This window comes from Nipponia nippon, unplaced genomic scaffold (genome assembly GCF_047370975.1).
Source record: "Nipponia nippon isolate SJK-2023a ecotype South Korea unplaced genomic scaffold, ASM4737097v1 scaffold_9, whole genome shotgun sequence".
Lineage (NCBI taxonomy): Eukaryota > Metazoa > Chordata > Aves > Pelecaniformes > Threskiornithidae > Nipponia > Nipponia nippon.
The window spans coordinates 22,431,535-22,459,108 of NW_028262413.1; the positions used below are offsets into that span (position 1 = coordinate 22,431,535).

General features: G+C 36.4%; 2 protein-coding genes across 2 annotated transcripts in view; one reads left to right on the forward strand and one right to left on the reverse strand.

Moving 5' to 3' along the window:
- TIMP4 (TIMP metallopeptidase inhibitor 4) lies at positions 1-27,352 on the reverse strand. The gene is made up of 5 exons (XM_009476702.2): positions 26,980-27,352; positions 7,305-7,402; positions 1,734-1,848; positions 940-1,064; positions 1-768 (listed from the first exon to the last, which is right to left on the reverse strand). Exons 1-5 carry the CDS (start codon positions 27,107-27,109, stop codon positions 571-573), a joined length of 666 nt encoding a protein of 221 aa, XP_009474977.1. The 5' UTR covers positions 27,110-27,352; the 3' UTR covers positions 1-570.
- SYN2 (synapsin II) overlaps positions 1-27,574 on the forward strand; it is a 199,275-nt gene that overhangs the window by 104,530 nt on the left and 67,171 nt on the right. The window lies entirely within an intron of this gene.

Below are 27,574 nucleotides of genomic sequence, written 5' to 3' on the forward strand. Positions count from 1 at the left end.
TGGAGCACGGATTGTTTTAATCACAGAAGTGTTCAACTTATTTCAACAGATAAGGAAAATCAGGGATTTTTGAATCATTTGTTTTTTATAGCACATTGTTATAATACTTTACATATACACTGTACAATAATTCTTTTGCATCAGAAGACTTTCATACAGAAAAAAAATAGTTCTATAAAACATTCTGTAGTTCATCAGAAAGATTTAGAATAAAACATGGGGCTCTCGTAATCTGTAGGTTAACAGAAACAGGGGACAAAATTCTGGCAATTCTTTTTTCTTGTACATTCGTATTGGTAAAAGGGAAACTTGTTAGGCCTTAGAGGACACAGAGGAGCATTCTCAGCTTGAGCCTCTCTGTACAAAGCATAACTTTACAGAGTAGCTACCTCCAGGAGATTTGTTCCTCATCTTGCCTGAGTGCCAATTCCACAGACTCAGACTTTAGCTGTACAGGACAATTTGTTTTTGTTTCTAAGCAACAGATACATTAGACGATGGCAGTTCAAAGCTGTGAGCGTGCAATGTTTGATGGAATTAGGCTCCAAGGCTTTTTAGGAAGTGATCATTTTAAGGTTCGCTGATATCAATAAACTCTTTCTCTGGGGGAGGACCACCTCGGTACCAGCTGCAAGTGCCATCACTTCTCTTGATACAGGCATAATGCTTGGCTTGGTGCCCATATAGCTTTCGTTCTATCAGCCAGTCTGTCCAGAGGCACTCATTTGGAGTAGTGATTGAACAGGGCACCATGTAGCAGGTAGTAATCTAAATGTGAAATAGTACATTGATTCAGTATATTGCAGGTTTCTTAAAATGGTATTTATTCTCAAATAATATAAAATATATGGTGTACAAGAGAACAGTTCCCATCAGTGAAAACTACTAGTGCCTGTAAGGTGGGCTCCACCATTAGACAGTGTTTTGTTCTATACTTACTTTGCAGCCACAGCCCATTTGATATCTCTGATTAAGACTCTTCTTTTGAGACAAGGATAAATCATCCCATGGTTCAATGTAGTTGCATAAATGGATGAGGACTTTACCATCACTTAAAATTTGGCCTACAGCATGGAAAATAAGAAAAATAAGGCAAGCAAATAAAACTGTTTTCTAAATACTGAAATAAATTGCAAGAATATCTGAAGTTTTTAACTAATTGCACTGAATTAGTCATACTTCACACTTTTTTCAATGAATGTAATTATAACTGAGAGAACTATTCTGCTGATTGCAAGCTGAATAAATGTTAAAGATTTAAGAAGGATATTTTTCAAAAGACCCTGATAATCTGTCAACAAGGGATGGATGCAAATGCAGTAGTATGTTAAACTAGATTTCAGGACTCTCTAGAAAAATCTCTAATTACTCAGAACCCCAAATCTGCATACACATAGGCATGTGTTGTCTTGTTAAACATGTTTGCATTCCTGGGAAAATCAGTACTGTTGGTTTTAAACAAATAATAACGGCATACTTCCTATTTACTAATTGCATAGTTACTGACTTCAGCTTCCTTTGAAACTGCTTTAAGATCTTCGGATGAAAGATGGAAAACATGTAAGATCACAGTAATAATTACAGCTTTACACAATTTGTACATTTCATTGTGTTTATATTATTTAGATAGTACATAAATATATCATTTTTTAACAAGGGCTGGCTTATTTTTGCAAAGTCAATCTAAGCAGTTACTTCTAGTTTTGTAGGTACATTAGTTTGTTACATTTTACCTGTCAAAAGATACTGTTTTTTATTGTTAGCTTCTAGTTTCACTCCACAGAGTGACGAATCAAAAGGGGTATAGACATACTGGACATCCTTGAGCTTTTCAAATCCTTTAAACATCTGAAAATTATCAGAAAGAGAAAGTCAGTAGTGGAAAACAAACATGAAAAAACAGTTGGAAACAACAGCTGAAAGAAGTATGTGGTACATCTCTTTAAAAAAGGCTCTAAAATCTGAACTTATATGAGAAAATACCAACAGTTAGACCCCTTCTCTACACTAAACGAAATGTGTCCATTATTTTTAGAAGGAAATTAGGTCTTCATTTTTTTAAATTATAGGTTTTAAAATGTGCTTTTTCAGTGTTTTCAATGGATCTTTAAAGCTTTCTCTTCAATTTATATTATACTAGCATATTCCATTTAATGCAGAGATAGCATTCATCTCAAACAAGGTGCTGCAGCGTTATAAGATGCAAGTGTTTCTCAATATATTAATATGGGAAATTTTATCTTGATCAGTGTAATGGTATGTGTCTTCAAGGACATGCAATATGCTAAGAAACGGAACGTTGTTCTTGTAGTCTTTCATTAAAGCAAGCTGCTTTTCCACATCCAGAATTTTGCCGAATGCGACCTTCTCAAATAACTGTTGGAAAATGGGATCCAGCTCTTAGAATTTATAGGCTGCAGCGCCAAAATGGATAGGTTCAGGATCAAAGCCTCTGCAGTGTTCAGATGGGCTGCTCCTTAACTAGCATTTCCAACTATGAAAATAATTCTTAAAGTAAGCCATTAAAAGATCAATACAAATTTAGTTGTGTCCAAATGTGAGAAGGAACCATAAGATGCTAATCAACCTCAGAATGCCTGTCATCGCCTAATATGACATAACTGAAACCCCAACACTTCGGGGGCCCCATTTAGTGACATCATGCTGTGTGTTGACAGCTGTGGACAATGGCAAGGCTCACAGCTCCCAAGGGCAGGCTCTCCCAGTTGCAGCTGGCGTCACTGGAAAATATGTTCGTGTTCCTCAAGTTCTCTCAGGAGATTTAAATAGTACAGGGCACTAGAAGAGATACTGTAATATGTTGATTTTTCTGAAGCTTTATTTATGGAATAAAAAAAGCCAAAGTTGTTGTCACTGGGCTTCTGATCCAAAAATATTAGACGTGAATTTGAAATACTTAGTAGAAAAAACAAACACTCCAAACTAAACCAAAACTAAAACCAAACCAGTGTCCTGTACAAAGCAGCAGTGAAAATAATAGAAAACGTATATAATGATGACGAAAATATGTCTAATTTTATTAGATAAAAGTAGTCTGGTATGTCAGCCCAATATAAGAGTTCTCAGAAAGATGGCCAAATGAGGAAGCAGGAGCAGGCTGCACGTCTGCTGCGGAGAATCTGCCTGATCACTAACCCAGCGCTTCGGTTGGAGCCCCAGGCCTTCCTCATTCCTATTAAGAGCCATTTGATTCCTGCCATCTTTGGAACCTGAATTCCCTCCTTCTGCTACCCTTAAATCTGCCTTATTCAGGATGTGGGTGCCAGACACAGATATCTAGTACATAGAAACTTCGTGAACTATGCAAGTGTCCTCTGATTTGAGTCCTCTCCACATTCAGAAACCTTTGACTGGGCTACAGTGTCTAGTAGGGTGCAACTTTTCTTTTAATACCTCATCGCTTGATCTAAATCAACTTAAGAGGCATTATGCAGACAACACAAATTGATTCAGCTATTAAAAAAAAAAGATAAATATCCATAGCAACTTATAATGGAGATCTAGTTAATGTTTAAATGAGTTCGGTGTTTGTTTTGTTGGGGGTTTTTTGTTTGTTTGGTTGGGTTTTTTTTGAAACTACAGCTCTGGCCTATCTCTGGTTTTGTCCCAGATATTTGTTAAAGCATTTCTTAAGATTTTAACATTCTGTTTAATTCAGTAATTCATATTTGATCTTCTAAATCATATTCTCTCATTTCCTAAGTGTGGATACTTTGTCTGTAAAGGGATAAGATGGCTTGATTTGATTCTGCATTGTGGTATGGTTCATTTACATTTGAGGTTCTGGTAGGACTTTATGGAGGTAAGAAAAAAGGTGAGGGACTGGCAGAACAGAGGGAGGTGAGCCTGATACTAAAGTCTATGTTGATACTGTCCCTGTCCTTCTGAGGTATATAGCCAAGACCAGTACATGGCTATTGCTTTAAGATTTTTGAATACTTTTTTTAAGACTATCTGTATTACTTTCAGTGTCTCAAGCTTGTTCCCATTATAATAATTACATTCTTCTTTTTTTCCTCTAAGCCTTTTCAACTATATTATGGCGTATTTTCTTAGCTTTATGTAGTGACTAATATCTAGCTTTAAAACTGCATCAATCATTTTAAAGGGTAGATATCGTTATGTTTAGCTTAAATACGTCTTAATTCCCACTGTGAGGGGACCCCACCCTCTTGTAAAAGAAGTCTAATTCTTTCAGTGGGATTTCATACATGCAGCCTGTGTGGAAAATACGTAGCGATTTTGCTTATACTAGTTTAATTTGGTAAAATGTGTTGATTTCATGTATGACAGTAATATCTTGGGCCTTACTTTACTACTCTGATAATATAGGACAAAGTGTCACGAAAGCTAATGGCACTGTTTTAATATTTAGGTGGCTCCTCAGTGTAAGAATGATAATCGAGTCAATAACAGTAATGTTATGAAGACAAATATTCAATTGCATATAAATCACATATTTCCTTCTCTTTTTTAGTATAATGCTGTAAATATTGCAATAAAAGAAAATAACACTAATTGAAAAAATGTATGGCTTCTTAACGTGCCAACCCATATATATAAAATGAATACAACCCGTCATTATTCTTTTTTGTATTTCTGAAAATTAATAACAAAATCGTATTTAATATTTCAGTCCAAAAATAGCAATGTTTTAATGCTAAGCCTAATGCACTGGATTTAAAATAACAGAAATATAATTTTTGTGACAGGAGTAGCATAAACCAGTCACACTAATGTTACGTGTCAAACAGCCCAGAGAGTAACATAAAGAGAAACAGCAGCATTTTGCTGAATTTACAGTTGCAGTTAAAATGTAACCTCTATAGGTTCTGTGTTTCTTCTCCAAGAGGGGAGAATTATTGCTGACGGAAGTGCGAATATGTGTGTGGCTTAAAAAGTATTCACCAAAACTAATACTGAGTTAATAATTGTTTTTTAGCTTGACAGATCCTACAGCTCAAAAGAGATGATTAGAGCGTCTATTCTTACTTTCATGTTATATAAAGCGAATTCTTAGCGTATCCCCCAAATCCTGTAAATGTTTATGCACAGGGTGGGTGAGCCAGAAACACGTGATCGGTGCCATCCGACATTAAAAGGACTGTTCAGTTTATCATAACTGCAGGTCATCAAATTTACAAAATGAGAAATCGGTCTGTAAGCACTCAAGAGAAAAAACTCCTCATTCTCTTTACTTTTGTAACTTGATGTGGACTTTACAGTGTTATCCATAACACTTCCCTATTAAACTTCTGTTAATTTAAAAGTGAGTATTTCTCAGTGATTTTTCAGTATACCCAGTCCTCTTTAACTTTTACTCGTATGCCAACTGTCAGTTATGTGTTTAGAATATAACAGGTTGCATCACTCTTTGTCAGTTCCTGTACAATTCACCAGGTGCAGGCAAAGTTGCCTTTACGGATTTATTTCGGCACCACACTGAATTTACTAGCAATCCCAGAAAAGACTTGCAGTTTGCAGAAGCTCCTGTTCACTTGCCCACTCTGTATCGCGGAGGTTTCAAACAAAAATCCTTTTATTGGGTTTGTTAGAGACACTGAGCAGGGAGCTGGGTCCCAACGCAGCTGAGCAGCCTGCGTGCCAGGGTGGGAGCCTCAGCTCCTACCTCTTCTTAACTCTCTTCTGGCCAGAAGTAAGAATTTGAAGGGTGGGACTATTATGACCCATTTTTCTTCAGTCTAACTTGTATGTAAAGATGTAGAGCATCTTTTATTAGAAAATAAATCTCTCTAGTTTGTACAGTCCTAGCTGACTTGCCTTCTGAAGCTTAGTGGAATTAAATAAAGATCTCTTACTGATGGCTGAGTTTTGAATAGGCCTCCACTTAGGAAAATTTGGGAGAAACTCCAAAGCAGCTCCAATATATGCATGTATTTCAGAGATGTCAGTGTGCTGTTACTGAAGAACAGGATTATAGACTGAAAATAGTAGCACAGAGTAGACTTGTCATTCTTCTTTTTTATGCTGAAGTACACTTCAGGATTTGCATTTCTGTAAGGTTACTCTAGTGTTGCAGAGTAGCAACAGAAAATTAAAATGCTAGTGGGAGGAAAGAGAATTGCTCTGGTATTTATGTACTTATTTCTGTAAAGAAACATTTGAAAATATCCTTAATAGTTTAAGAAGACAGAAAGTGGCAGATGGTGAAGAGTTTTGGGGTTTGTTTTAGCAAGGTAAAAAGAATTGGCTTGTTGAAATTGCTGTAAAACCTTAACAGGAGTCATATGTGATAACCATGCTTGTGAATATTTTGAGATATTCTTGTCTACCATAGATTTTTCTTAGTAAAACTCTGGTGAGGTGATCTACTGTTACAATTTGAAGGACTGAATTTTTTTGAAAGCACGTAGCCATTCACAATGATCTACTTAAGTGTTCCCAGTAAATGCAATAATACAAATTAATACAAATAATACAAAATAATATTCTCTGAAAAATGAGAAATGAAACAACCTACAAAACTTAAACAAACCAAACAAATCAACCAAACAAAAAACCCCACCAATGCACGCTAATACATTTCAACTGAAAGAGACTACCTATTTTTTGTGCGTTTCAGAAACAGCTAGATCATGATCTTTTTTTTTATCAGTGAAAGTTTGATGGTGACTTGCATGGGGTCAAGATATGTCATCTTAAAGTACTTTAATGAATATGTCTCCTTCTTGGAGCTGAACAAATAATGGAAAAATCCTGTGAGATTCTGAATGACTGTATTTTTGGGTGCTCCCACTTTGTGTTTGCTTTCCTAGCAACATTCGTACAAATGGAGTTTTGTTTATATGAATATCAGGGAAGGACTCCTGTTTCTGCAAATATCCCTATTCACTTATGAACAAAGATCCTTGCTATTTCAGCTGGAAATGCTTTCCTCTCTTTATAAAGTTTGCATTATCCAGTCAGAGAGTTGCAAAATCATAATGCACGGTAGCTGATCAAGTATCCACCAGAAACAGCAAATGTATTGAATGCCATTCACAGATTGAAGTATGTTTTCATAGTCTTCATGAAGCAATTGTGAATAACAAAAATCGTCATCAAAATGTAGTTTAGCAAGAAACTCATGAATGTTAGAACAGCTTGCTTTTTTTTTCTTTTTTTTTTTCATCCTTACTTTGATTTAATCTGTGTAGTTCGCCTAGGTGTAACTGTGGAGGCAGCTGGAGCCTGTTCCAGCTTAAAGCATTTAGGGCTAAATTGTAGTCATACACACAGGTTATCAGCATTGAACTTCAAAATAGCTAAGTGGTTCCATGTACCTTTATTTGTTTGATTTCATACCGGATCATTTTGTGGGTATCAAGAGGATCATCACTGGCAGGAACCACCTTTTCACTGGATATTTTTGCTCGAATCACTGTAATAGAGAAAAAGATTTAAATGCAAATAAGCATATGCCTAATTTTACAAGCAGTAGCAAAAATTATATCGATAGATTTTAGCATTGGTTTTACACTTTAGCTAGTAGTTTTTAAGCCTTGTTACTAAAAGAACACTAGCTTGAGTTAACTCCTGAAAATAAAAATAAGTGGGCTGCCTATAATATAAATCTTGAATTTCTATGAATGTGGAAATCTGAATTTAGTTAGCACTCGGTTTTGACAAAAAGTGTCCATCAAAATCTTTGAAAGACTGGAATCTCACAAAATTTTATAAAACACCGATCATTATAATCAGTGAGTAAAGGAAAGGGGCACTTCTGTTGATGACAGAAGAATTGTCGATCAAATAAATAGACTTAAAGTTAACACTCTGAAAGACCATGCCAGAGAAGATTAAAGCACACATTTTATGCATGAAATCAGAAGACAAGAGAAGTCTTTCATTCACTTTTCTGAGACTAGAGATTTTAGCATTTTTCTTAACATGAGACGTCATTAGTTGTGTTAACCTATACAAATTAATTACTCCCTCTTTTGACACATTTTATTTATTTCCTATTCTTTAAATGAGGAAAGTATGAGATTTTATGAAAGAAGAAATGGTTTGTTTACCTATCTGTTTAGGCATCTCTCTTGTATACACTGTTTAAAATATACCAGGACTATTAGGCACAGAGAATAATGGGTTTCTAAGAATATGGTATATGGCCAAAATTTCTCTTGGGACTTCCACCCCCCAAATGTATTGAGAGTCCTGTTTTTCCTCGCTGCTGAATGGCCGCTATTGCAGCTCCTCTGCAGCTGTAGTACTTGTTAAAACAAACAATCTGTATCTGCATGGAGAGATAGTGGCAAAGGCCGGAGCAATCAACAGTCGAACCCCACTTTAACTGTACATCCCATTTGCAATTGGGCAGAGATGGATCTGTGCAAGGACATCTGCATTTTTTGATGGGAATGGTTGGATTTGCTCTCTCTGTCACAGGTGTGCTGTTTGATGCAGGTATAATAGAGACCAGAAAGTATTCTTCAGCATGAGGGCAACTCTCAGACACCTTCTTTTTTTATTTTGTTTTTATTTTTCAAAGGAACCTTTCTATCAAAATTAGTATGAAACAGGCATGATGTTTCATAGAATAAGTTAGGTTGGAAGGAGCCTCTGGAGGTCTAGTCCAACCCCTTGCTCAACTTGAATCAGGACGCTCAGGGCTGTGTCTGGCTGAGTTTTGAATATCTCTGAGGATGGAGATTCTGCAGCCTCCCGTGGCCCCTGTTCCAGGGTTTGAGCACTCTTACAGTGAAATCCTCATCCTTCCTGTTCACTGAAAAAAAAAATCAAACTGATGCAGAGGAAAATCTGTTGGCATCAAAATCATGCTTTTCCCCCCCAAAAGAATTATTTGATAGTTTGACCTCTAACTGTCATATCTAAAGAAAAGGAATAAGAAACCCAGATTGTAATTTCCCTTACAGCCAAATAGAGGTCAGTCCCATGTAATAATGGGCAACTCTCATTTCTTCACTTACTAGCAGAGCAAACTAGATGTAATAATCAACATGATGCAGACACCTACAGCTTCAAAGCTTGAGTCCTCTATTTTTTGCACAATGTTCCCTCCTCCCATGCCATTTAAACTCTTTTAGATTTATGGGTTGGATTGGAAGGAAAAGTTCTTTTAAGTATGAACAGCAAATTTCTCATTTCAAATGGTAAGTGGCAGCATCTCTTTAATCATCTGCAGATGTGTTATGTTCCCACAAATTAACAGTACTTCATAAGTGCTTTGATCTAATTCCAGATAAAGAGGGTTGTGGATTGTGTGTACTATACTGCTGGAAAGATCAACTTAGAATCATGTTGTTTTGTTTTGCGTTGCTTTCCTTTGCATCATTACTTCCAAAAAAAAGGTTTTCTCATAAAAGAGTTCGTTCAATACAGAAGGTAAGGGGTGGGACAACAGTTAGGAGCTAGCTCCATTATTTTCTTAAATACCATAACATGTTTATATGCAGGAAATCTCTTCCTGCCTGCTCAATGCAAACATTTGGAGGATAATTAATTAAAACTACTTTTCCCCTTGTGTTTAATGTTGAAACATTACTCATTTTCATATTTTTATTAAATTCTGCTTGTTAGCATCTGAGAGGAACATGACAGATAATCAACAATAGCTCAAAGGGTCTCCATGGAGTTACGTAAGGCTGACAGTGTAACATTTTGGGGTTTGTCATTAAGAGATCTTTTTCTGGGTGTGTAGAAGAAAATGAAAACTATTTTTATGTTGTGTGTGTTTCATTCATTTGTTTGTTTAAGAGAAAGCTTCCAGATGGTGAAGGAAGACCAAACTGAGATCTTTGTTTTTAATGACAAAAAAGTTGAATTGTTACAGGACGTCTAAATCTTTAGTTATTTAGGTTTTACCTTTCTATTCTGAAACCAGATTCAAATGCACAAAGATCTTTTTGGGCCTTTTAATCCTTCTGGGTTTTCTGTTTTTCTGTGCTTTAATATTTTTTTTCAATCAGTGCCGTCTAGCTGTCTCCTAAAACCTCTTATTCATGTGGTTGCTTCTGTTTTTAACCACAAGCACTTCCTGATTTAGCATTCCTGGGCCTAGCCATCTCCCTCTCTTCACTCATGGTTCAGAGGGTGGTTATAACTTAGGATTCCTCCTAGTCTGCACTTCTTTTCAAGAAATGGTTTCAAGTATACCATGGCTGGCTTGGCTTCTCCTCTGTTTGGCTGAGAACAACCTCTGCTTGTTTAGTGCAATAATGTCATTTTATCTGTCAGACAGTTATTGGTTCCTTATGAGGAATTTGCATATATGGAATACATAGGCATAGCCTTCACATTCTAATGCCAATAATTCAGTCTGTCTCAAACGCGTTCTGCATCAGAATGTGTAATGTTTTTCCAAAGACATTCTCTCTAATACTCCAATAGTAGGATGTAACATTTCTGTGGAACTCATGTTTTGTAACTCATGGTACTTTTATAAAATGTAAACTTTTATCCCCGCTTTGTAGCTGAAGGTTGTCTCAGGTAGCTGAACTGAAAGGACATTAATGTGATCAAAGCCATGCAGGGGGCAGGTACAGCCTCAGAACAGAAATTGTTCTGGTAGGTATTGGCTCCCACGATTATGCTGAGTCCACAGCGTCGAGTTGACGCCTCTCTGAGCAACTGCTGCTCTGATTACCAGTGCCATAGCGTATTGCAGTTGTAGGACGCCAATGTTCTGTTTAGTAAATCAGCCTGGCTATTGGACATTCATTATTAGAAATGTGTTAAGAATATTTTGATTCCTTTGTTCCTCAATAATAATAAACATTTCCCAACCATTTCTGCATCAACAAAAGGTAGTTTTGAACTGGGTGAAGGACAGAACTTACTTAGTACAACATCAGATATATTTGTGTTTATACAGTAAGGAGAAAAGTGTTGGGTTTTATACAATACAAAAGTGTTTGTATACAATAAGGGCAGAAGGTTAGGCATTAACTGCATCTTTCGCAAACCTGTGTGGCCTCTTTCTGAAATCCACTACAGTAATTATTTACTGGCAAATAAACTGTACCATCACCTTGTGTAGGAGAGATTTTTGTGATCATGAGCCACTACTTATACTAGGAGCTTTTTTAAAAGAAATTCACTGCCATTATATTAATTTTACTACACCACAGTGGCATAAGCAATGAAATATGACCATCTTTTTTACAGGAGACACACAGAACTGAGCCGTATACTGAAGGCTCCATACCAAGTCATAGATATAGGTGGAATCAGAATAAAGTAAATCCGTGTGCTTTGTCCACTGAAATTCATATGTTCTCTAGAAGTAGTATCTCTTTAGACTCTGAGTTATTTCTAAGGCATTAACAAAGGGAAGACTGTTTAGTGAAGAATTACTTTCATTGTTACAAGTTAGTATTATTAAATAATATATTCTTTATGATACTATTTTATATAGTATTATTGTACTTATACAAGTTTTAAGATGATGCTATTTAGCCTTTTTCCTTAACCTATTGGTCACACTACTATTGTTTGAAGACAGGCGACTTTACTCAACAAAAGTAATCAACTTTATTACTCCTTCAAAAAGGAAAACAAATTGGAGTTTAGTCTCCGATTAACTTTATTATCCTAAGTAATAGGAGGTAAGGCAAAAAGAGATGAATAAATGAGAACTTTTTTCCCCAGAATCTGTTAAATATCAGCAACTATATAATGAAAAATACTTACATAGGAAAATGTTTAAGATATTACCAGACATTAAGAACAAGAAATCATAATTGCTTATGTGCATTCTTATTTTAAATATATAAGCCTAAAAATAGATAAAATATAAGTAAAACTAAAAAAAAAATGCTAAGAAGAGTATAAATTTTATAGATAGACGGATAGGGAGGCAGATGCTTGGAGCTTTGAAAATCTCTTTTGTCATCTGTTTGGACTCTGAAAAAACTCAAGGTGCATCCTGAACAAAGTTGTCAAGTGTGTTAAGATGACAGTGCTATGAGAAACACAGACTACTTTTAAACTGTCGTTTTATTTAAGTTGAATTTAGTTCAGTATTTTTGTTTCTGGGGCATGATGTTGATCAGAAGAAAAATATTTCACTGTCTTCTAGAATTAAAAGAGAGTTATAGATTATTATCATGATGGATGCATCCAGTTTGAAATACTAGCTGCACTGGCGTTTTCATTGTATCAGTGATAAACTGATGTAATACCTACAGTTCTTAAATGAATATATTTTTGCTTAGGGAGTTGCAGCTTAAAGCAAAACTCCATAGTTAATGAATGAGCTCCAGTCCTTCAGCAATAGGTAGGTTCATGAATAGAAGGGCAAGGTTGTCTAGACTGGGATGCCTTAGCTGCTTTTTGTAAAAATAAGGGCTGAATCCTGTCCCTCAGCCTTGCAATAGATTCTGAGGTCCGCGAACAAAGAAGTGTGGTTCTGCATGCAGAGGAAGCCATGTTAGTGCGTCTGTGCCAGCCATTTGTATTCCAGGTTTGCCCTGGGATTTATCTCCCTTTATGTACCTCTAAGGCCACTTGCAAATTTTAGAAACACTGCCTCCATCATTGACACTGCACCAAAAATAGGCATCTACCTAACCTGCAAATGAAAGTCTCCGATTTCATCTCCATCCTTTCTGCTGAATATCCTTGCTGCTTGCGGTAGGTTAGCCCTCATTAAGAAAATAAGAGCAGTGAGTCCTGATATGTCCAGATAATTAGATCTCTTTTTAGATTTGGGATCAGAACTAGGAGTAGCAACATCCTTCAAATAGGCATCTTGAGGAAGAACCTCTGTTTCAGTTGTAGCCTCCAGTTACTTCACTTCAGACTAAGTTTACAGACTATGGCATAGCTATCTGAATAGAAATTAAATCTGCGTCCCTTTTAAGCAGTCTTTCTCTCAAGAAATCAGGAAAGTTTATTTCATATCATACAAGTATATAATCAGAATCAGCTTTGCTACAAAAACCTTGAAATGAGACTTAAAAAACTATGTTGACAGGAAAAGAAAGATGCAAGTTACTGAAAAGTTACAAACAAGGCTGTGATAATGACTCATGCAGCTCTTCTTTTTTTTTTTTTTTCTTATATTTTATTGCCTCAGTTTAGTCCTTTCATTTAATTACCTAAAATATGAGGAATGATTTTTGAGCAATTATTTCTACCTGTCTCTTTAATGTCTGACACTTCAATCAAGCTGCTGCCAGATGCTATTGCTCTTGTAGGGACAAGGAGTAAGTGGCACAAGGAGACGGATCTAAATAAGAGTGTATTGCTGTTATGTGGATGGGTTGAGGACAGCATCCCAAATATTTATGGGAACCGATAGAAGAAAGCATCCTAACGTGCACAAACAGAAAAAAAAGGTGAAATTTTTTGAAAGGTTTTCTGAAATTACATATCAGTCAGAGTATGCAGTATGAAATAAAGCAGATCCATGGACACGTAATATGTATGTACATAATTTTGAAGGCCCCTATATTCAAATGAACTTTTATATATAAGTCCTTTGACCAAAATGAGAACATTCACATACACAATATGCAGCCATTTCTGCTCACCCTTCTGGTATAAGATTACTTAAAACTTCTATCTATCTATCTATCAGAACTTCTTTCCTCTTTGGGCTGCAGTAGCCTAAACTTGCTACATGAATGTCTCCCACTCCTGGAGGATCACACCCGGAGCATGGGTCAAGAGGAAATACCACAGTGACAACTGCAGGAGCCCCAGCCACAGAGACATTGAGTTTATTCAAAACTTGAGGTTTCAATTCAAAACTTCTTGTTCAAAAGTCTTGTTGGGGAGGGGGGGCGGTGTTGGGGTTCTTTTATCAAAAGCCTATATATAGACTCTTTTTTTTCTCAAAAGAGACTGATGAGAGAGATTTGCTCTTCTGGATTTTACCTCATTGCAAACACTTTTGTGAGATCCAATGCTATTTTATATATCCAAAGGAAGTAAATACCACTACTACAGAAATTGCAGTAATTCTTATTCAGTTGCCTCTGTTCTTGCACTTCAGCAGCTCTGTTGTTCTGATCATAGGCTACTGAAAACATGGTTGGAATATGACAGTGGCTCTAGTGCATCTCGGGTTTATACGCTCACTGAAACCATTCATCAAAAAAACATTCAGGAGAAGAGAAGCCAAGTTGGTTGTTTGAAGCTGTAAAGGTCAAGTTTCTAGGTCCAGCTGTCTAAAATAATTGCATAGTAAACCAGGAAGCAACTAAAATGAATCTGGGCTTTGCAGGCCATATAGGGTTGTTATGTGAAATGGCTTTTTCTGTTCCTGTGATGATATGCTTGTATTACTTCCAGGCATACACTTTTTCCTCCATTCTGAGATCTCCATTCTTAGTTCTGAATAGTGGAGAGGGGAAGGGCTTCTTATGAAACATTTGTAAAACTATATGTATACTCTTTTGTATTTATGGTCTTTTTGTAACCCTCACTATAAAATGGGGGTTATCAAAACAGGTTACTTAGTTGGGTGTATCAAAATAGAAATTCATAGTAAATCCTCAGTTTACCTGCTGGTAATTCTTACCGGTGTTAATACAACTTTACACCATCTGATAAAGATATGCCTGTCTGTTCTTAAGAACATAAACTCCTCATTTAAATTAACTATAAAAGGCTTTCTGAATTTTATATGCCTTTATTTATTTTGAGGTATCGTAAGGGAAACTTCCAGAATTGATGCATTAACTAATCAATGACTTGATACTGATGACTTTCATCTGAATATTGGGATAAACTACTTTGAAATAACTAGAGACTGCAGTACAGTGTTGGTAGTGCCACAGGTTACATTACAGCCAGAACAAAACTAAGCCAAGAGTTGTCTGTTAACAAACATTTGCAACCAACAGATAGGTGATTATCTTCAGAGTGTTCACCTGTAGTATTAAGAAAGAAGGGGTTTTATTAACACCCTGTCACTCTTTCTCTGCTAGTGATCAGCACAATCCAGGATCGCCCCCTCCTTGTAGTATACAAGTGCTAAAATACTTTGTATTCTGTAAGAGAAGAATGGGGGCAAATCTGGTAATGCGATTTTCAGCAGTGCCCATCTTCAGTTTTGGGGGTGAGTTAATTCAGCGGATTCAGTATGAGACTGGAGAGGAGAGGAAACTTGAAATCACAGAAGGGACGGTAATTCATTCCTCCTTATAACCAAAGAGCTGCTCCAGGTGGAATTTCTATGTTCAGAGTAGTCTGCCCAGCATACACAATTGCAGGTCACGTTTGCTTCCAGTTTAAAAGTCAGGCATCTGTCTGTAACTGGCCAAGAATTTAAATGTGAACAACCAGAAAGCAAACTAAGAGTTCATGAGCAGAACTGGCCTCATCTACTGTATTGACCTAAACTCAAGTTATGTATGGCAAAATAATGCTAGGAGTCCAAGATAAAGTCCGAAGATAATGAAATAGTGTGTCTATACCCTTACTTTCTTTTTGTCTAGCCACCATAGATACTATACCCAGTATATTATGGTCCAATCTTACAAACTCTTGGTCTCTTGAAGAAGAATACTGGCAAGTAATGCTATCAAAACTGCCAGAGGAACCAAAGAACACAGTTTTGAATACTTGGGTTCCATGAGTACAGAGATATGCCCAAAAATAAATTTATTCTTTGGATTGGAAGCTAGACATTTTATATGCTTAACTTTTCTCAGAGAGGGAAAAGAGTTAGCAGGCAAGGAGAATAATCTTAATGTCAAAAAAGAAGAGGAATCTGCACTGACTTTGTTACAACAGACAACAATTAATGAACCCGCTTTAAAGCCATACTGCACAGGGTAGAAAAGCTAGAATAGATAGCTTGGATAGAATTCTAATTAAAATAGTGTGTATTGGCTGCTGATTTATATTGCTTACAAAACCTCTAAAATGTACGAGAGGTTGTAAAAGTCTTACTCCATACTTTAGAACAACTGTCCCATCTGTACAGTATTACCACTTTTCCTATCCAATTCTACCATATTTTTAACTAAATATGCTAAATTGTTCAGTTATATAAACAGACTGACTTGCCACATTTGCTTATTGTAAAGCTTTGGATTTCACCAATGAAGAAAGCAAATTAACTTGCTTAAATATTCATGTAATATGTATTCATATATCTGTATATGGAAAAGATTATAATTTCTCAAAATGCATATGAAAGGAAGAAAGAAGTATTAGCAGTACAAAAGGAGTATTGCAACTTTAGCTTAAACTCACAGGTATCACTAATGCTGCCAAAAGAAGGCAATTTGGCCAAAAGAAAGCAAAAATTATTGATTGATTGACATTAACATAATATTTTAAAATGAGTAATTAAATACCCAATGTGTAGGTTTACATAGACTCTGATATTTTTAAAGCAGATTATTTTAGTGTCTTAGGAATAATTTTTAGGATGATGAAGATTTTTATTTTCTTACATTTGCATTTCAGTATTTGATTTGCATGTGTTAGCTTCCAAAAGAATTAGCAGTAATGCTGTCTTAGTTATTTGAAATCTCTGAAAAAGAGAGGTGTGAAATACAGTAGATGTGTCTGTACTGTATATAGGTACTTGAGCATTCACATACTATTCACTTAGTAAGAGAACATGTGTATCCATTGATACGGTAACTAGTTGTGGAAAGCTTTGCGTGTATTACATATGTTGCTTGGAGCAGGAATCATGCCTGCTGCGTTTTAATGAAACAAAGTAATGAGTAATATTATCAAGTGCCAGTACCATGAGAATAATGTTATGGCTTAATAAGTTGCCCTTATCCTGAAATGTTTAAGGACTTTTCAAAGCAAGTCCCTTAACAGCAAATATTCTGGTTTCTCTGTTCATGCTGAAGGATTTGCCAACTATAGTCTCATAAAAATGCCATTATTTTTTATCCTGTTCCCATTTATAATTTTCTTCATTCTTCTCTGCTCTGAGTCCAAAAAAAGGCTCTGCTAGTGCTATAACTCCATTTCACACATTTTGAGTTGAGATGATCTGTACTGCATGCAAAGAAGTCTGTACTCTATGTTTTCAAAAACTACTCTACTTTTTACTGCTTCAGTTATTTGGTTTTCAACTTGGAGGCATGTAAATCCTTATCTTTATTTACAATAAGTAACTGGCATTAAACTCAGAGGCAACTTGCACTTTTGGAAATTGACTCACATTTATTTGTGGTCTTTCAGAATCTGATTGTTACAAATTTACTGGAACACTGGAAGGGCTTCATCTTCTGTTCATTATTGTACTAATTTTTAACTTCTTTAAAGAATAATTTGGCACCCATGTGGTTTAGGTTCTGTCCTTTTAATGCAAAATATGTCTGTTTCATTCTGTTCTTCTATTTTATTTATGGTTTACAATGGCCATAATTCTTTCTATGTCAAGCACTTCCAGTCAGCTAGAGAGCACTTCTGCCATGGGTGTCCAAATGCTTTACCATCAATTGGTTTTGTTGTGGTTATTTTTAATCAAAATTTGCTGGCCACCATCATCACCTCTGAAAAATCATTTCATAGTATTCACCTATTTTTTTCTTCTTATATAGAAGACTCTAGATCTTGCGGGGAGCAGTAGGGGAGATTGGAAGTTGAGTTGAAGTTGAGTCTAGGTACTCAATGAAAACTGATGCGTTTTGTCAAAATGGTTTGTGTCGTGTTTGTGGGAGATCAAAGATGGCTCCTGGATTCCCACAGGAGTGCTGCCAAATTATTGACGATAATACCAGTTAGGTGATGAGATAGAACAATACGCTGCTTTGAGACTAAATGTGGCAAAACTTCCCGATGTCTGATGTTGTCACAGCCATACAGTGCAGGTGTTCCGCACAGTTTTTGCTTTGATGCTTACAGCGTAAAGGAGACTGCAACCATTCTTTTGCAGTGTTGATTTCTGAATTATTATGCAAGCTTTTAATTGTTCCAGACTTCAACAGAGAGATAGATGATTACTTCAGGATATCTGCTGAGGTGCTAGGTCATCCTTACTCTCTTGGGAGTGGAAAACTAACATTAAACCCCTGTACTTCCTTCTCTCTTTTAAGAACCAAGCAAGGTGCTATTGAATGATAACATTTAAACAGCTGAAAAAGAAATGTTTAGCAAACAGCTCATCTATCAATTTGTCTTTCAACAAGCCAGATCAGAAAACGGCAATTTCATTTCCAAACCATGATGCAACTCAGATGCTTGAAGCTGTTTTACTAGTTCAATTCTAGATATAAACAGAATGCAGCAGCAGCAAAACTCTCCCAATACTGAGTGAATCTGAACAAGTCTCTTCCTCTGTGTTTGCAGGATGGATTTCTTAACTGTAAGTCTACATTGTTACTATTCACTCTTCCTCCACAACTCCTAGACCCAAACTCAAGGAACCTTTAGTTCAAAAGATGTTTATGCTAGTTAGGTTGTAAAGACAATTTTATTTTTCCTGCTTTGTATTTTAGTTTTCTGATATTCCATCAATAAATGCTTATAGCCATCTGTAAAATAACTAAATCAGCGGCACAGTAATTAACTGAACCACCCTTTCTGAAATCACAAGAAAGAAAAATAGTGGAACTTAGTGGACTATTCGGACACGAGTGCTTTGGATCTGTAACCACAGAGCTTGTTGAAGAATGTAACTGTAACAATAGTAGGCTTTTTTCCTTTATTCGGTGGAAAGCAATGTATGGAAGTGCATTGCCTAGTCTTGGTGCTGCTTCCAGTTGCATGAGTAGGTAAGTGTGGTGAGGTAACAATCATATCTGTAACTGAAAAATGAAATCCTTATAGTAAAGTCTTATCACTTGGGCTAAAAGAACTCCATGGAGATTTTTGAAGGGGAAGATTACTTTAAAGTAAGCATTAGGCCAACCCTAAATTCTACTAACCCAACACAAAATAGAAAACAAGGAGAAAAAGAAGGAGCTAGACCTATGTATTGCACATTGAAGGGAAAGGTCAGAAATCCATTTGAAAAGATTTAATATGTTAATTAGTGTGGGTCCTTCTACCCAATTAATATAGCCACTGTGCAAATGTTTTAGTTACACAAGACAGCAGTGAAACACCTTTGTTTTCTAGATGATAAATTGATATATTTCATTGTTCACTGTTGTTCATGGCATTTTTATTCAGAAAAAATTACTGCATTCCAAAAACTCACCGTCTTGAAAAACCCATGAATACTTCTGAAGTTGATAAAGCTGATACTGAGGATTATTTTATCACCATTTCATATGGGTATTAATTTGCACTGTGTTATTTTTCAACATAAATCCTTGGCAGAATTTGGTTACTCTTTTGTGTTTTATTAACACAAAACTCTGCTAGTCTGCATCCAAAATGCATTTCCATTTGAGGCTTTCAAAATGTCGGAGGCCTATATTTAAGCTCATTAGGACTCTCAGGTAGGTCAGGATTTTGTGAATCTCTGTGTTTTTGGCTCAGGATGCAAAAATTCCTTGTGTTGAAGGCAAGAGTTGATCAGGTTTGGCTTCCTTGTTAAACCAGAAGATTATGCGGTTTTATTTTTTTTTAATTAGAAGAATGCATTCAATTTATGAGAGTGAGGTTTTAAGATGTAGTTTTTACAAACTTTCACATAGAAAAGGTGAGTGTATTTTTAACAGATGTGTGGTATTCTTTTAACTTAAATATTACCTAAAAAATAGCATGATTTCCTAATGTTGTTCAAGGTCAGTTTTATTTTTCTGCACTGTTTTTACAGCTGCTACTCATGTTACCAGAAATATTTCTCTCTACTTCACAAGCCTCAAATACCACATCATTTGACTAGTAATCAACATCTGCCTAATTTCAGCTGAAGAATAACACACTCTTTATACTCTAAAGTCTGTAGAACAACATACATAATGTTATTGTAGATTTCCATTCATAGCCGCATGACCCTTCCTCCGTGCGGAAGAAACCCCACATTATTGAGATACTTTTTAATGAGAAAGTTAGGGATTAAAGTTGGTAGATTAATAGGATTAAGAGTTTGGCAGTCTTTCATGTTCTGTGTTTTATATTATTTAATCTTTGTTTCTAACCTTGCATTTTGTTTTCCACACAGTGTGTGTAGAATGTTGTTTTTGAAATCATGGCGTTTTAGTTTCTTAGCACTATAATGCATGCTTTTAAATAAAAGCAACATGGTTCCTGAATTTTCTTATCCTGCTTTTATAACATACTCACCAACGAGTCGGTGTTAGAGTTACTTCTAAATCAGGCAACTAGCATAATTCTTCTGAGATGTCATTTTACTACACAATACTCAGCTCTGTTTTTTTCACTAAAGCTAAATTATTTTACAGTTGTCAGCTACGTTCTAATTGACAGGAGTGTTGTGCTCAGTGGATTTGGCTCCTTAAAATTCTGTCCTGTTGTTCAGTTTCATGATACCACCTCATTTTACAGCTACAACCTTTAAGCTGTTGGGAACACTGCCACGAAAAAGTTCAACAAGCAAAGGAAAGGAGAGTGACTGCATTTTTCCAGACTGAGCCCCATTTTCATGCTTAAATGGCAGGGTTTTGAAGAACAGTAATTTACAGAAGATTGGAAATGATTTCTTAGAGTTGCATGATATTGGCAATGCAATTCAAGTATTGAAATCAGAACTGAAAAGTAAGTTAGGAAACTAACTAGAAGTGGAATCTTGAAGTAAGCTCTCAAAATGTTTGCTTCTGTCTTAAAACCTCAAGTAGATGTAGGGTTATTTGTAGATTTATTCAGGTAATACTTCCTACTCCCAAAGAGGAAATTCAGTCTTTATCCTAGGAAGCTGTTTCACTAACGTTTTGTTAAAAGTTAGCTGCAAATGGAAGGGCTCAAACTGTTATTCCCATAGCAGCACTCCAACAATTTATTGAACGTGAATATTGAGGTGCCTTATTGAACATTCAGCAAAGACAGGTTCAAATATGTGTAGTTGTAAGCAGTCGTTAACAGCACCACATCTCTGCAGCCAGTGCAGTAATTTTTTGTATTTTTGAAAGCATGTAGAAGTTTCAGGCTACGATGCCAAGAAATTTATATGTACTGCAATTATAACTTAGTTGTAATACGCAGGCGTTTGTATCAGTGATGGGCTTTTGCAGGGTTGCAGATATTTTTCCTTTGTTAAGAGCTTTACTCGAAGTGCATCAGTACCTACTTCCAACTAAGTAACTTCCTAGGATTCATGTTGTCTAAGGTTTTTAAAATTTTATTGGAAAATACTGTTCATGTGTATAAAAGTATGCATAACAGACAAGTAAGAAAATCACTATGTAATTCTTTCATACTTACAGAAGTAAAGAAACCTACCCCCTTTTGTAGAAGCGATTTTGGTAGGACATTGTACAGCCAAAACAGGTGAAAGGTGGTTTTGCTATTTGTATCATTTATGGGTCTGTTGAAATGTGAGTTAAGGGTAAAATGTCTGTTTCTCAATAATTTTTGTTAATGAACTTAATATTAGTCTTATAACAAACAGTGGATATTGGGAAGGGTATGACTGCTAATGATTCCTACATGCCAACATTGTTTTCTGAACACCTGTGGGACTCCATTGAGCACAGGACTGGAATTCAGCTTTTCTCAGCCGCTTGCTGAGGACATCGGGGTAAGAGAATTACCTCATTTTCAGCACCTCTGCATTAAACCTACCAAATATGAATAACAGTGCTTTTGAGATTAGTATAATTTCTAGCTGATTTTAAGATGATTCATTGGTTAATATAATTAGGGTTCTGAAAATATCGTTCTGGCAGCATGCTCTTTCAATGGCACTAATACAGTCTCGCAACTTCTTTTTCATAATAATTCTTGCAAGAAACATGCTCAGGTGCTGTGCTTCTCCTGTTGTTTGAGAGAGAACTAGAACAGCAAAAGTCCAGTACCTTATTTCTATAATTGACTTCACAATTCTTGGAACAGAAACTCAGCTTTCATTTCTGTGTGGGACCCCTGAGAAATGGTAGCTGCATAATCCTTTCCAGTCAGTGAGAAGTTACTCTAGAAATATATCTATGCATTATTGTCACTGATTTCCACTCTAGAGGAAGGACATTGCTATGAAGCAGTAAGATCTGCTTCCATTTGGCAGGACAATAATATGCAGATCATATGCCAAGTACTATAATCTTTCCCTGCTATGGAGGAGAAGTCTAGAAGACTGTAGACAACTCCACAATGTAGGCTGTGTGACCCCGTGGCTGTCAGTGAGGTGTCTGAAAGCATTGCCTGCGACCCAGGGTCCTGCCAGGGTCTGCCAACAGCCTTCTACAGTGAGGCCATCTTGCCCATGCCCTCAAGCAATGGCTTCAAGAGGTGGGATTTATTAATGGGGCTCTGATGAAACCTTCACAGAAGGCTAAGGTCTGTTGCTGTTCCATCCCTGTCTTTGATGGTCTTTTGTTACGTGGTATGCTTATTACTGTTTGTATGAACACTGTACTCCCAGACACATGAAGGTTAATTACATAGCTGCTTAATTTTGTGTCAAAACCCCCACTGAAGGTGCTCATCAACCTAAACATGCAAGAAATCAGTATCTGGGTACTCAGACGGATCACAGCAAGTAGACTCTGAGATTAAGAGTATGGTGAGTGGATATAACATAATATAGTAAGAATAAAATGGAAAGTCTACTTTAATTTCACTGTTCACCTTTTCTCCCCTAACTTGGAAGAAGCACTGTCTACATTTCTAGTACATATTCCAATGCTGATTTTTCCCATCAGGCAAAGTTACTTCCCACTCTAATGATGTACAAATTAATCCATTCCAGTACAAAATTAGATATTATATTGCAGAGAGGTGAAATCGTGGGACACTGAGCCATGAAAGTTTTAATATGAAATTCAATAATAAAGAAATAGCATATTGTAATTTTATCCCAGAGGAGCTGACTTTGAAAACTTAATTCTGGTGTATTTAAATAAAATTTTTACTGTTATTTTTAAATGTGATTAAAATTTAATATATCATCTGGCACATCTTCACAATGCCTGATCTCAGTGATCTTATGAGATTTTAACAGGCTGAAAATGCTGCCAAGCTCCAGCTGTAAAGCTTCCATCATATTTCGAAATGTGCCACTCTTCTCCAAAGCTATAGAACTATTCTCTGAAGCTATATTATATATTTGTTTATACTCAAGATCTGTTAGTCATTTCTGTTGGAGTGTGGTGCCTAATATTCAGTAAAAATACGATTTTCGATATATATTCAAGAAAAAACAAGACAGTTTAAATCAGAAAGATTACATGTAATTTTAAAGATAGGCTACTAGTGTTACATAGCTAAGAAATGCAAAGTATTTACATGTTTGTCCTACTGTCCGAAAGTAACCTTGCTTATGCCTAAGGGGGAAAACCAGCATGAATTAAAAGTGACAGACTTGAGAAAGGAATCAGTCTTCTCCATGTGTACCATTTCTCTCTACAGATTGCCTAATTTGATGTGAACATTGGTTGAGAATTGAGTCCAAGAAGACTGAAGTCAGTGGCAAAAGGGGAATCTGTTATCTTGACACTATCTGATAAACTCAATTGCATCCATGGTTCTCTCCAAAAAAAGCCATTATCAGAGGAATTTTCTTGTATTGGCTTGAAACTATGGTGCCTTGCTACTGAATTTGAGATGCTAAACAGCACATCCTCATCCCATTTCATTGCTGTAAGGAGAAAGCCTCCTCGATTCTTCTGGGGGGCGGGGGGTCAGCACTGATAATTAGCATGCAGTGCATGGAATTGCTGTTTAATAAACCTCCCACCTCCATTTCCAGTGAAAGTCCTCTTGAGAAGTATTGGTTTTCATTGAGGTTTGAAGGCATTCAGCACATTTTAGGAGGGCCTCAACACATTTAGAAGAACACGAAAGGAATGTATCTCCCTTTTTTATAAAAGGTGTGTATCTTCATGGTGCTAGGCGCTTCCTACAAATGAAGATTTATGTCTCTTTGAAGTGAGATTTAAAACTACTGAGAAGTTCATGAAAACTGCTCAAATTTGTAGAAAATCACACCCTCTTAAGGCTAAGCGGGGAGATTGACAAACCCAAGGTCAGATAAATGGCAGGACTGGCACGGCACTCATGATTTACTACCCATCATTACCGTTCTTCCTGCGGCGTACGACCATGTAACACCCGCAGGGCTCTTCACTCGTTATTTTAGTTTTAGCCATCACCTTGCAGGACCAGAAGCTCCCTCTTATGCTAGGTCTGTCAGAAAGCCTGTTATTTCTATCAAGTTACTCAGGTTGTGTGGTAGCTGTGGGTATTTAGAAAGAGAGTAAAGCCACAAAAGCCTCCTGACAGTAAAAGACAAAGTGTGACAGCACTAATCATGTGAACAAAAGTAAAAGTGAAAAGAGCTTGTCCCAGACTTAATTAATTTCTCTGCTTGTTTATTTTTTCTTGGGTGTCTCCTATAGATGCTAAGGTTTCTGAGTGGCTTCACACATTCAGTTAGTGGCTCAAGTAACGGCTATTGATTCAACCCCCTCCACCTCCATTTTCACTCCACCCAAATCACAAGTGATCCTAAAGGAAATTAAAAATGTTACAGATATAGAGTGACACCGAGCAGTAATGCAGTAACTGAAGAACATAGTGTGTTTGGTAGCTCTATGAGCAAGACTGAGACTTTGTCTCAGTTTTTACTTTACTGTGGAATTTAGAGGCATGGCATGGTTTGGTTTTTTTAATAAGATGTGCTAGGGTTCTATTCTGTAAGGAAATACTTGAATGTGTTTGTGGGTACAGAGATGGATGAACTGAAAAATAACTGAAAAAAATTTTAATAGTCCAGCAAATAGCTGGATTAGCATTCAACTCCCGTAGCTGAAGAGCTGTCTCTTTGTTTGTCAATATTTTGGAGGTATGAAAATGTTGACGTTGAAGTACAATTCTTCAATTTAATCTTTAATCTTCTTAAATCTTAAAACAAAATAAATAAGTATGGTGACAGTAACAGGAGAAGTTTGAGGTGTGGTACTGCACGGGATACTTAATAGCATGGCCTGGGTTTCCCAATCCCTCTTAAGAACCCAGTGGTCCTAAGGACACAGGTGTGGCTTCCAACAAAGCAGAGCCACGGAGGCAGAGCCCTCATTCCCAGGGGGCTGGTGCTGTGTCCAGGGCTCCAGCCTTGTGCTGCTCCCTTCCCAGGGCAGCCCCGGCCCACAGCCTTCTTGCCTGGACACTGGTGACAAAACAAAGACTGCTGGCATCAGGGGTGGAGGAGCGGTCTTTGCCAAGCTGGTTAGTGGAGTTTTCTTTTACACGGGGCAGACGCTCCACTGCTCTTCTCCAGCTCCTTTAAAGTGATTTTGCTCTGTTTATGCAAGATAGTGTGGCCAAAGCAAATCAAATAATTCATCCATGAATGCTTAGAGCAGGTTTTATGTGTACATATATGCAAATGCATATATAAAAAGATGTATACACATATTTATATGAATTAATATCTACATCTCTATCATTTTATAATATATAGAAATGGTATTTTGAAATGATAAATATTAAACAAAGGGATCCTTGATATAAACATTCCTTAGCCCAAAGGTACAGGTTACTTAAATAGGAGTATTTATATAAGTGAGAGCTTGAGCATCAAGTTCAAATATAAAGTAGTTTTATTTTACAATCTTCAGTATTTAAATACAAATAAAAAGTAGCATGTAGCTACCATTTATAAAATGTATCTAAGAATGGAATAAATCTTAATAGGTACCATAAGAGTGGCTGAAATGTCTTCCCTAAGGAAGATGGCTCATAATGAGTATTTTGAGTTTCCTCTATACTGTGAAATTGTTTATTTAGGAAAATCTCTACATTAAATCTGTTGAAAAACTGTCACTTTCTTATGTGTAGCAATGCAGCAGACTAACACAGTTAAATGTATACATACATAGTTAAGCTCCTGGTAGCACAACTTCTGTTTTCTTTCACACCTTAAACAACCCCAAGTTTGTAATGCCTGGTGTAGATAACTTCATGAAAAAGATTGCTTAACACGAGCAGATTAAAAAACAATTTAACTGATGGCCACAAACAGAGCTTAGAGTTTGTCATGGCTACAAAGATTTTTCTGTCAGGGTATAAAAGCAATTAATCAGTATGCAGAAGGTATTGCCTGCCCCATAGAGATGCTAATTTTGTGACACTTTGGAAACTCATGTTCTACATTTACTGTTCACACTAGATGGAAGCTAACCAGCCTTAGCTTGAGCTAATGAAATCAAAAGACTGCAAAATGTCACATTTTCTTATCCCCATGCAGTCTAATTTTGAGATCTTTAGTTTCCTTCTATAAGCTGTTTGACAACCACAGTGCTGATTGAACATCATGAAACACAATTGTCCTAAAGACTGGAAAGTTATATTTATACAGAACTGCTGTAGCCAGTTTATCTGCAGAAAATAAAAGGCCTGTCAGTTTCCTGCTCAAGTATTTTTGGAAAATGACAAAAAAAAACAACAACCAGTTAAAGAAATTGTAGTATAGCAGAACAAAGATCAAGTGTTTCAACATGTTATCACTGGGAACTTCTGGTTTATTTTTTCTTTTTTTCCCCCCCTCAAAATGGTATAAAAAGTATCTATATGCATAGTTTACATATAGCAGACATTTAGGTAGAATATTCTATTATAGATGCTGTTAACAGTAGCCATTTGAAAGTTCAGGTATACTTCCCTGCTTACTCTAAGTTAGGACCTAATATAGAAGCTGTTCCTATTTAAAAAAAAAAAAAAAAAAGGCACTAAATAATACAGCAGTTTCAACAATTTGTAACCACAAAATGTTCTGGAAAAACAAGAAAAGCAGAACAGCTACTACCATTTTTTTTCCATAACCCTCTCTTTAGAAGGGATCTCTGCAGTCATTTTGTTTTAAAACCCTCGGAGAAACGAAGCCACCTGGTTAAACATATTCCTCTACAGCTGTACAAAAAAAAAAAAAAAAAATCACAGCAGTTGGAGTAGCTCCATTTGATTTCCTACCGTCTGAGTTAAAAGCGCGTAGCCGTTCTGACTCACCTAAAGCCGAGTCGCAGATGAGCTGCTGCGGATGAGCAGGGGCACAGCTGCACGCCTCCACCAGCTCCTGAATTCTGTGGGTCAGAAGTAGAAGCACTGAAAACAACAAGGTACTAAGGACAGGATTCATGTTGCCTTAAGCACAGCTAATCAGTCAGCCAAGACAAAATGCTTTCTTACTGTTGGTTTTATATCTAAACTTCCTAATAGCTATCTGATTTCTTCTGCGTGCAGTTCGATTTCAACAGACTTGGATGGTTTAGGAAAGCCCTCTAATGCTCGCTCTGAGTATACGCTTATGTTAACTGACTTCTAATTTCCCTGACATAGGACCCTCTTATTTATGGCCCTGACACTAACTCCTAACTCCGCCTTCCTTTAAGGAAAAAGCACATCATTGGTGAAAGTTATTGTACCAGAAGAGAGGTTACCTTAGTAAGCATTGCAATGTTGCTATTATGAGTCAGTAGAACTATTAATAATCAAAAGCCTTTACAAAAACATCTTTTACAAGCATCTGAAGCTGATTTTATGATCTTTAGCAGAAGAAAGGTTTTATCTTTCTCTAGTAAATTTCCTTCCAGTTTGAATTTAA

Bases quoted from the DNA above. Each gene is read 5' to 3' on its own strand.
- TIMP4 (XM_009476702.2), bottom strand. From the start codon at position 27,109: ATGAATCCTGTCCTTAGTACCTTGTTGTTTTCAGTGCTTCTACTTCTG. The intron at 7,403-26,979 runs GTGAGTCAGAAC...TCTCTATTACAG, and splicing joins CATCTGCGACTCGGCTTTAG to TGATTCGAGCAAAAATATCC. The intron at 1,849-7,304 runs GTACATGGAACC...GATAATTTTCAG, and splicing joins ATGAAATCAAACAAATAAAG to ATGTTTAAAGGATTTGAAAA.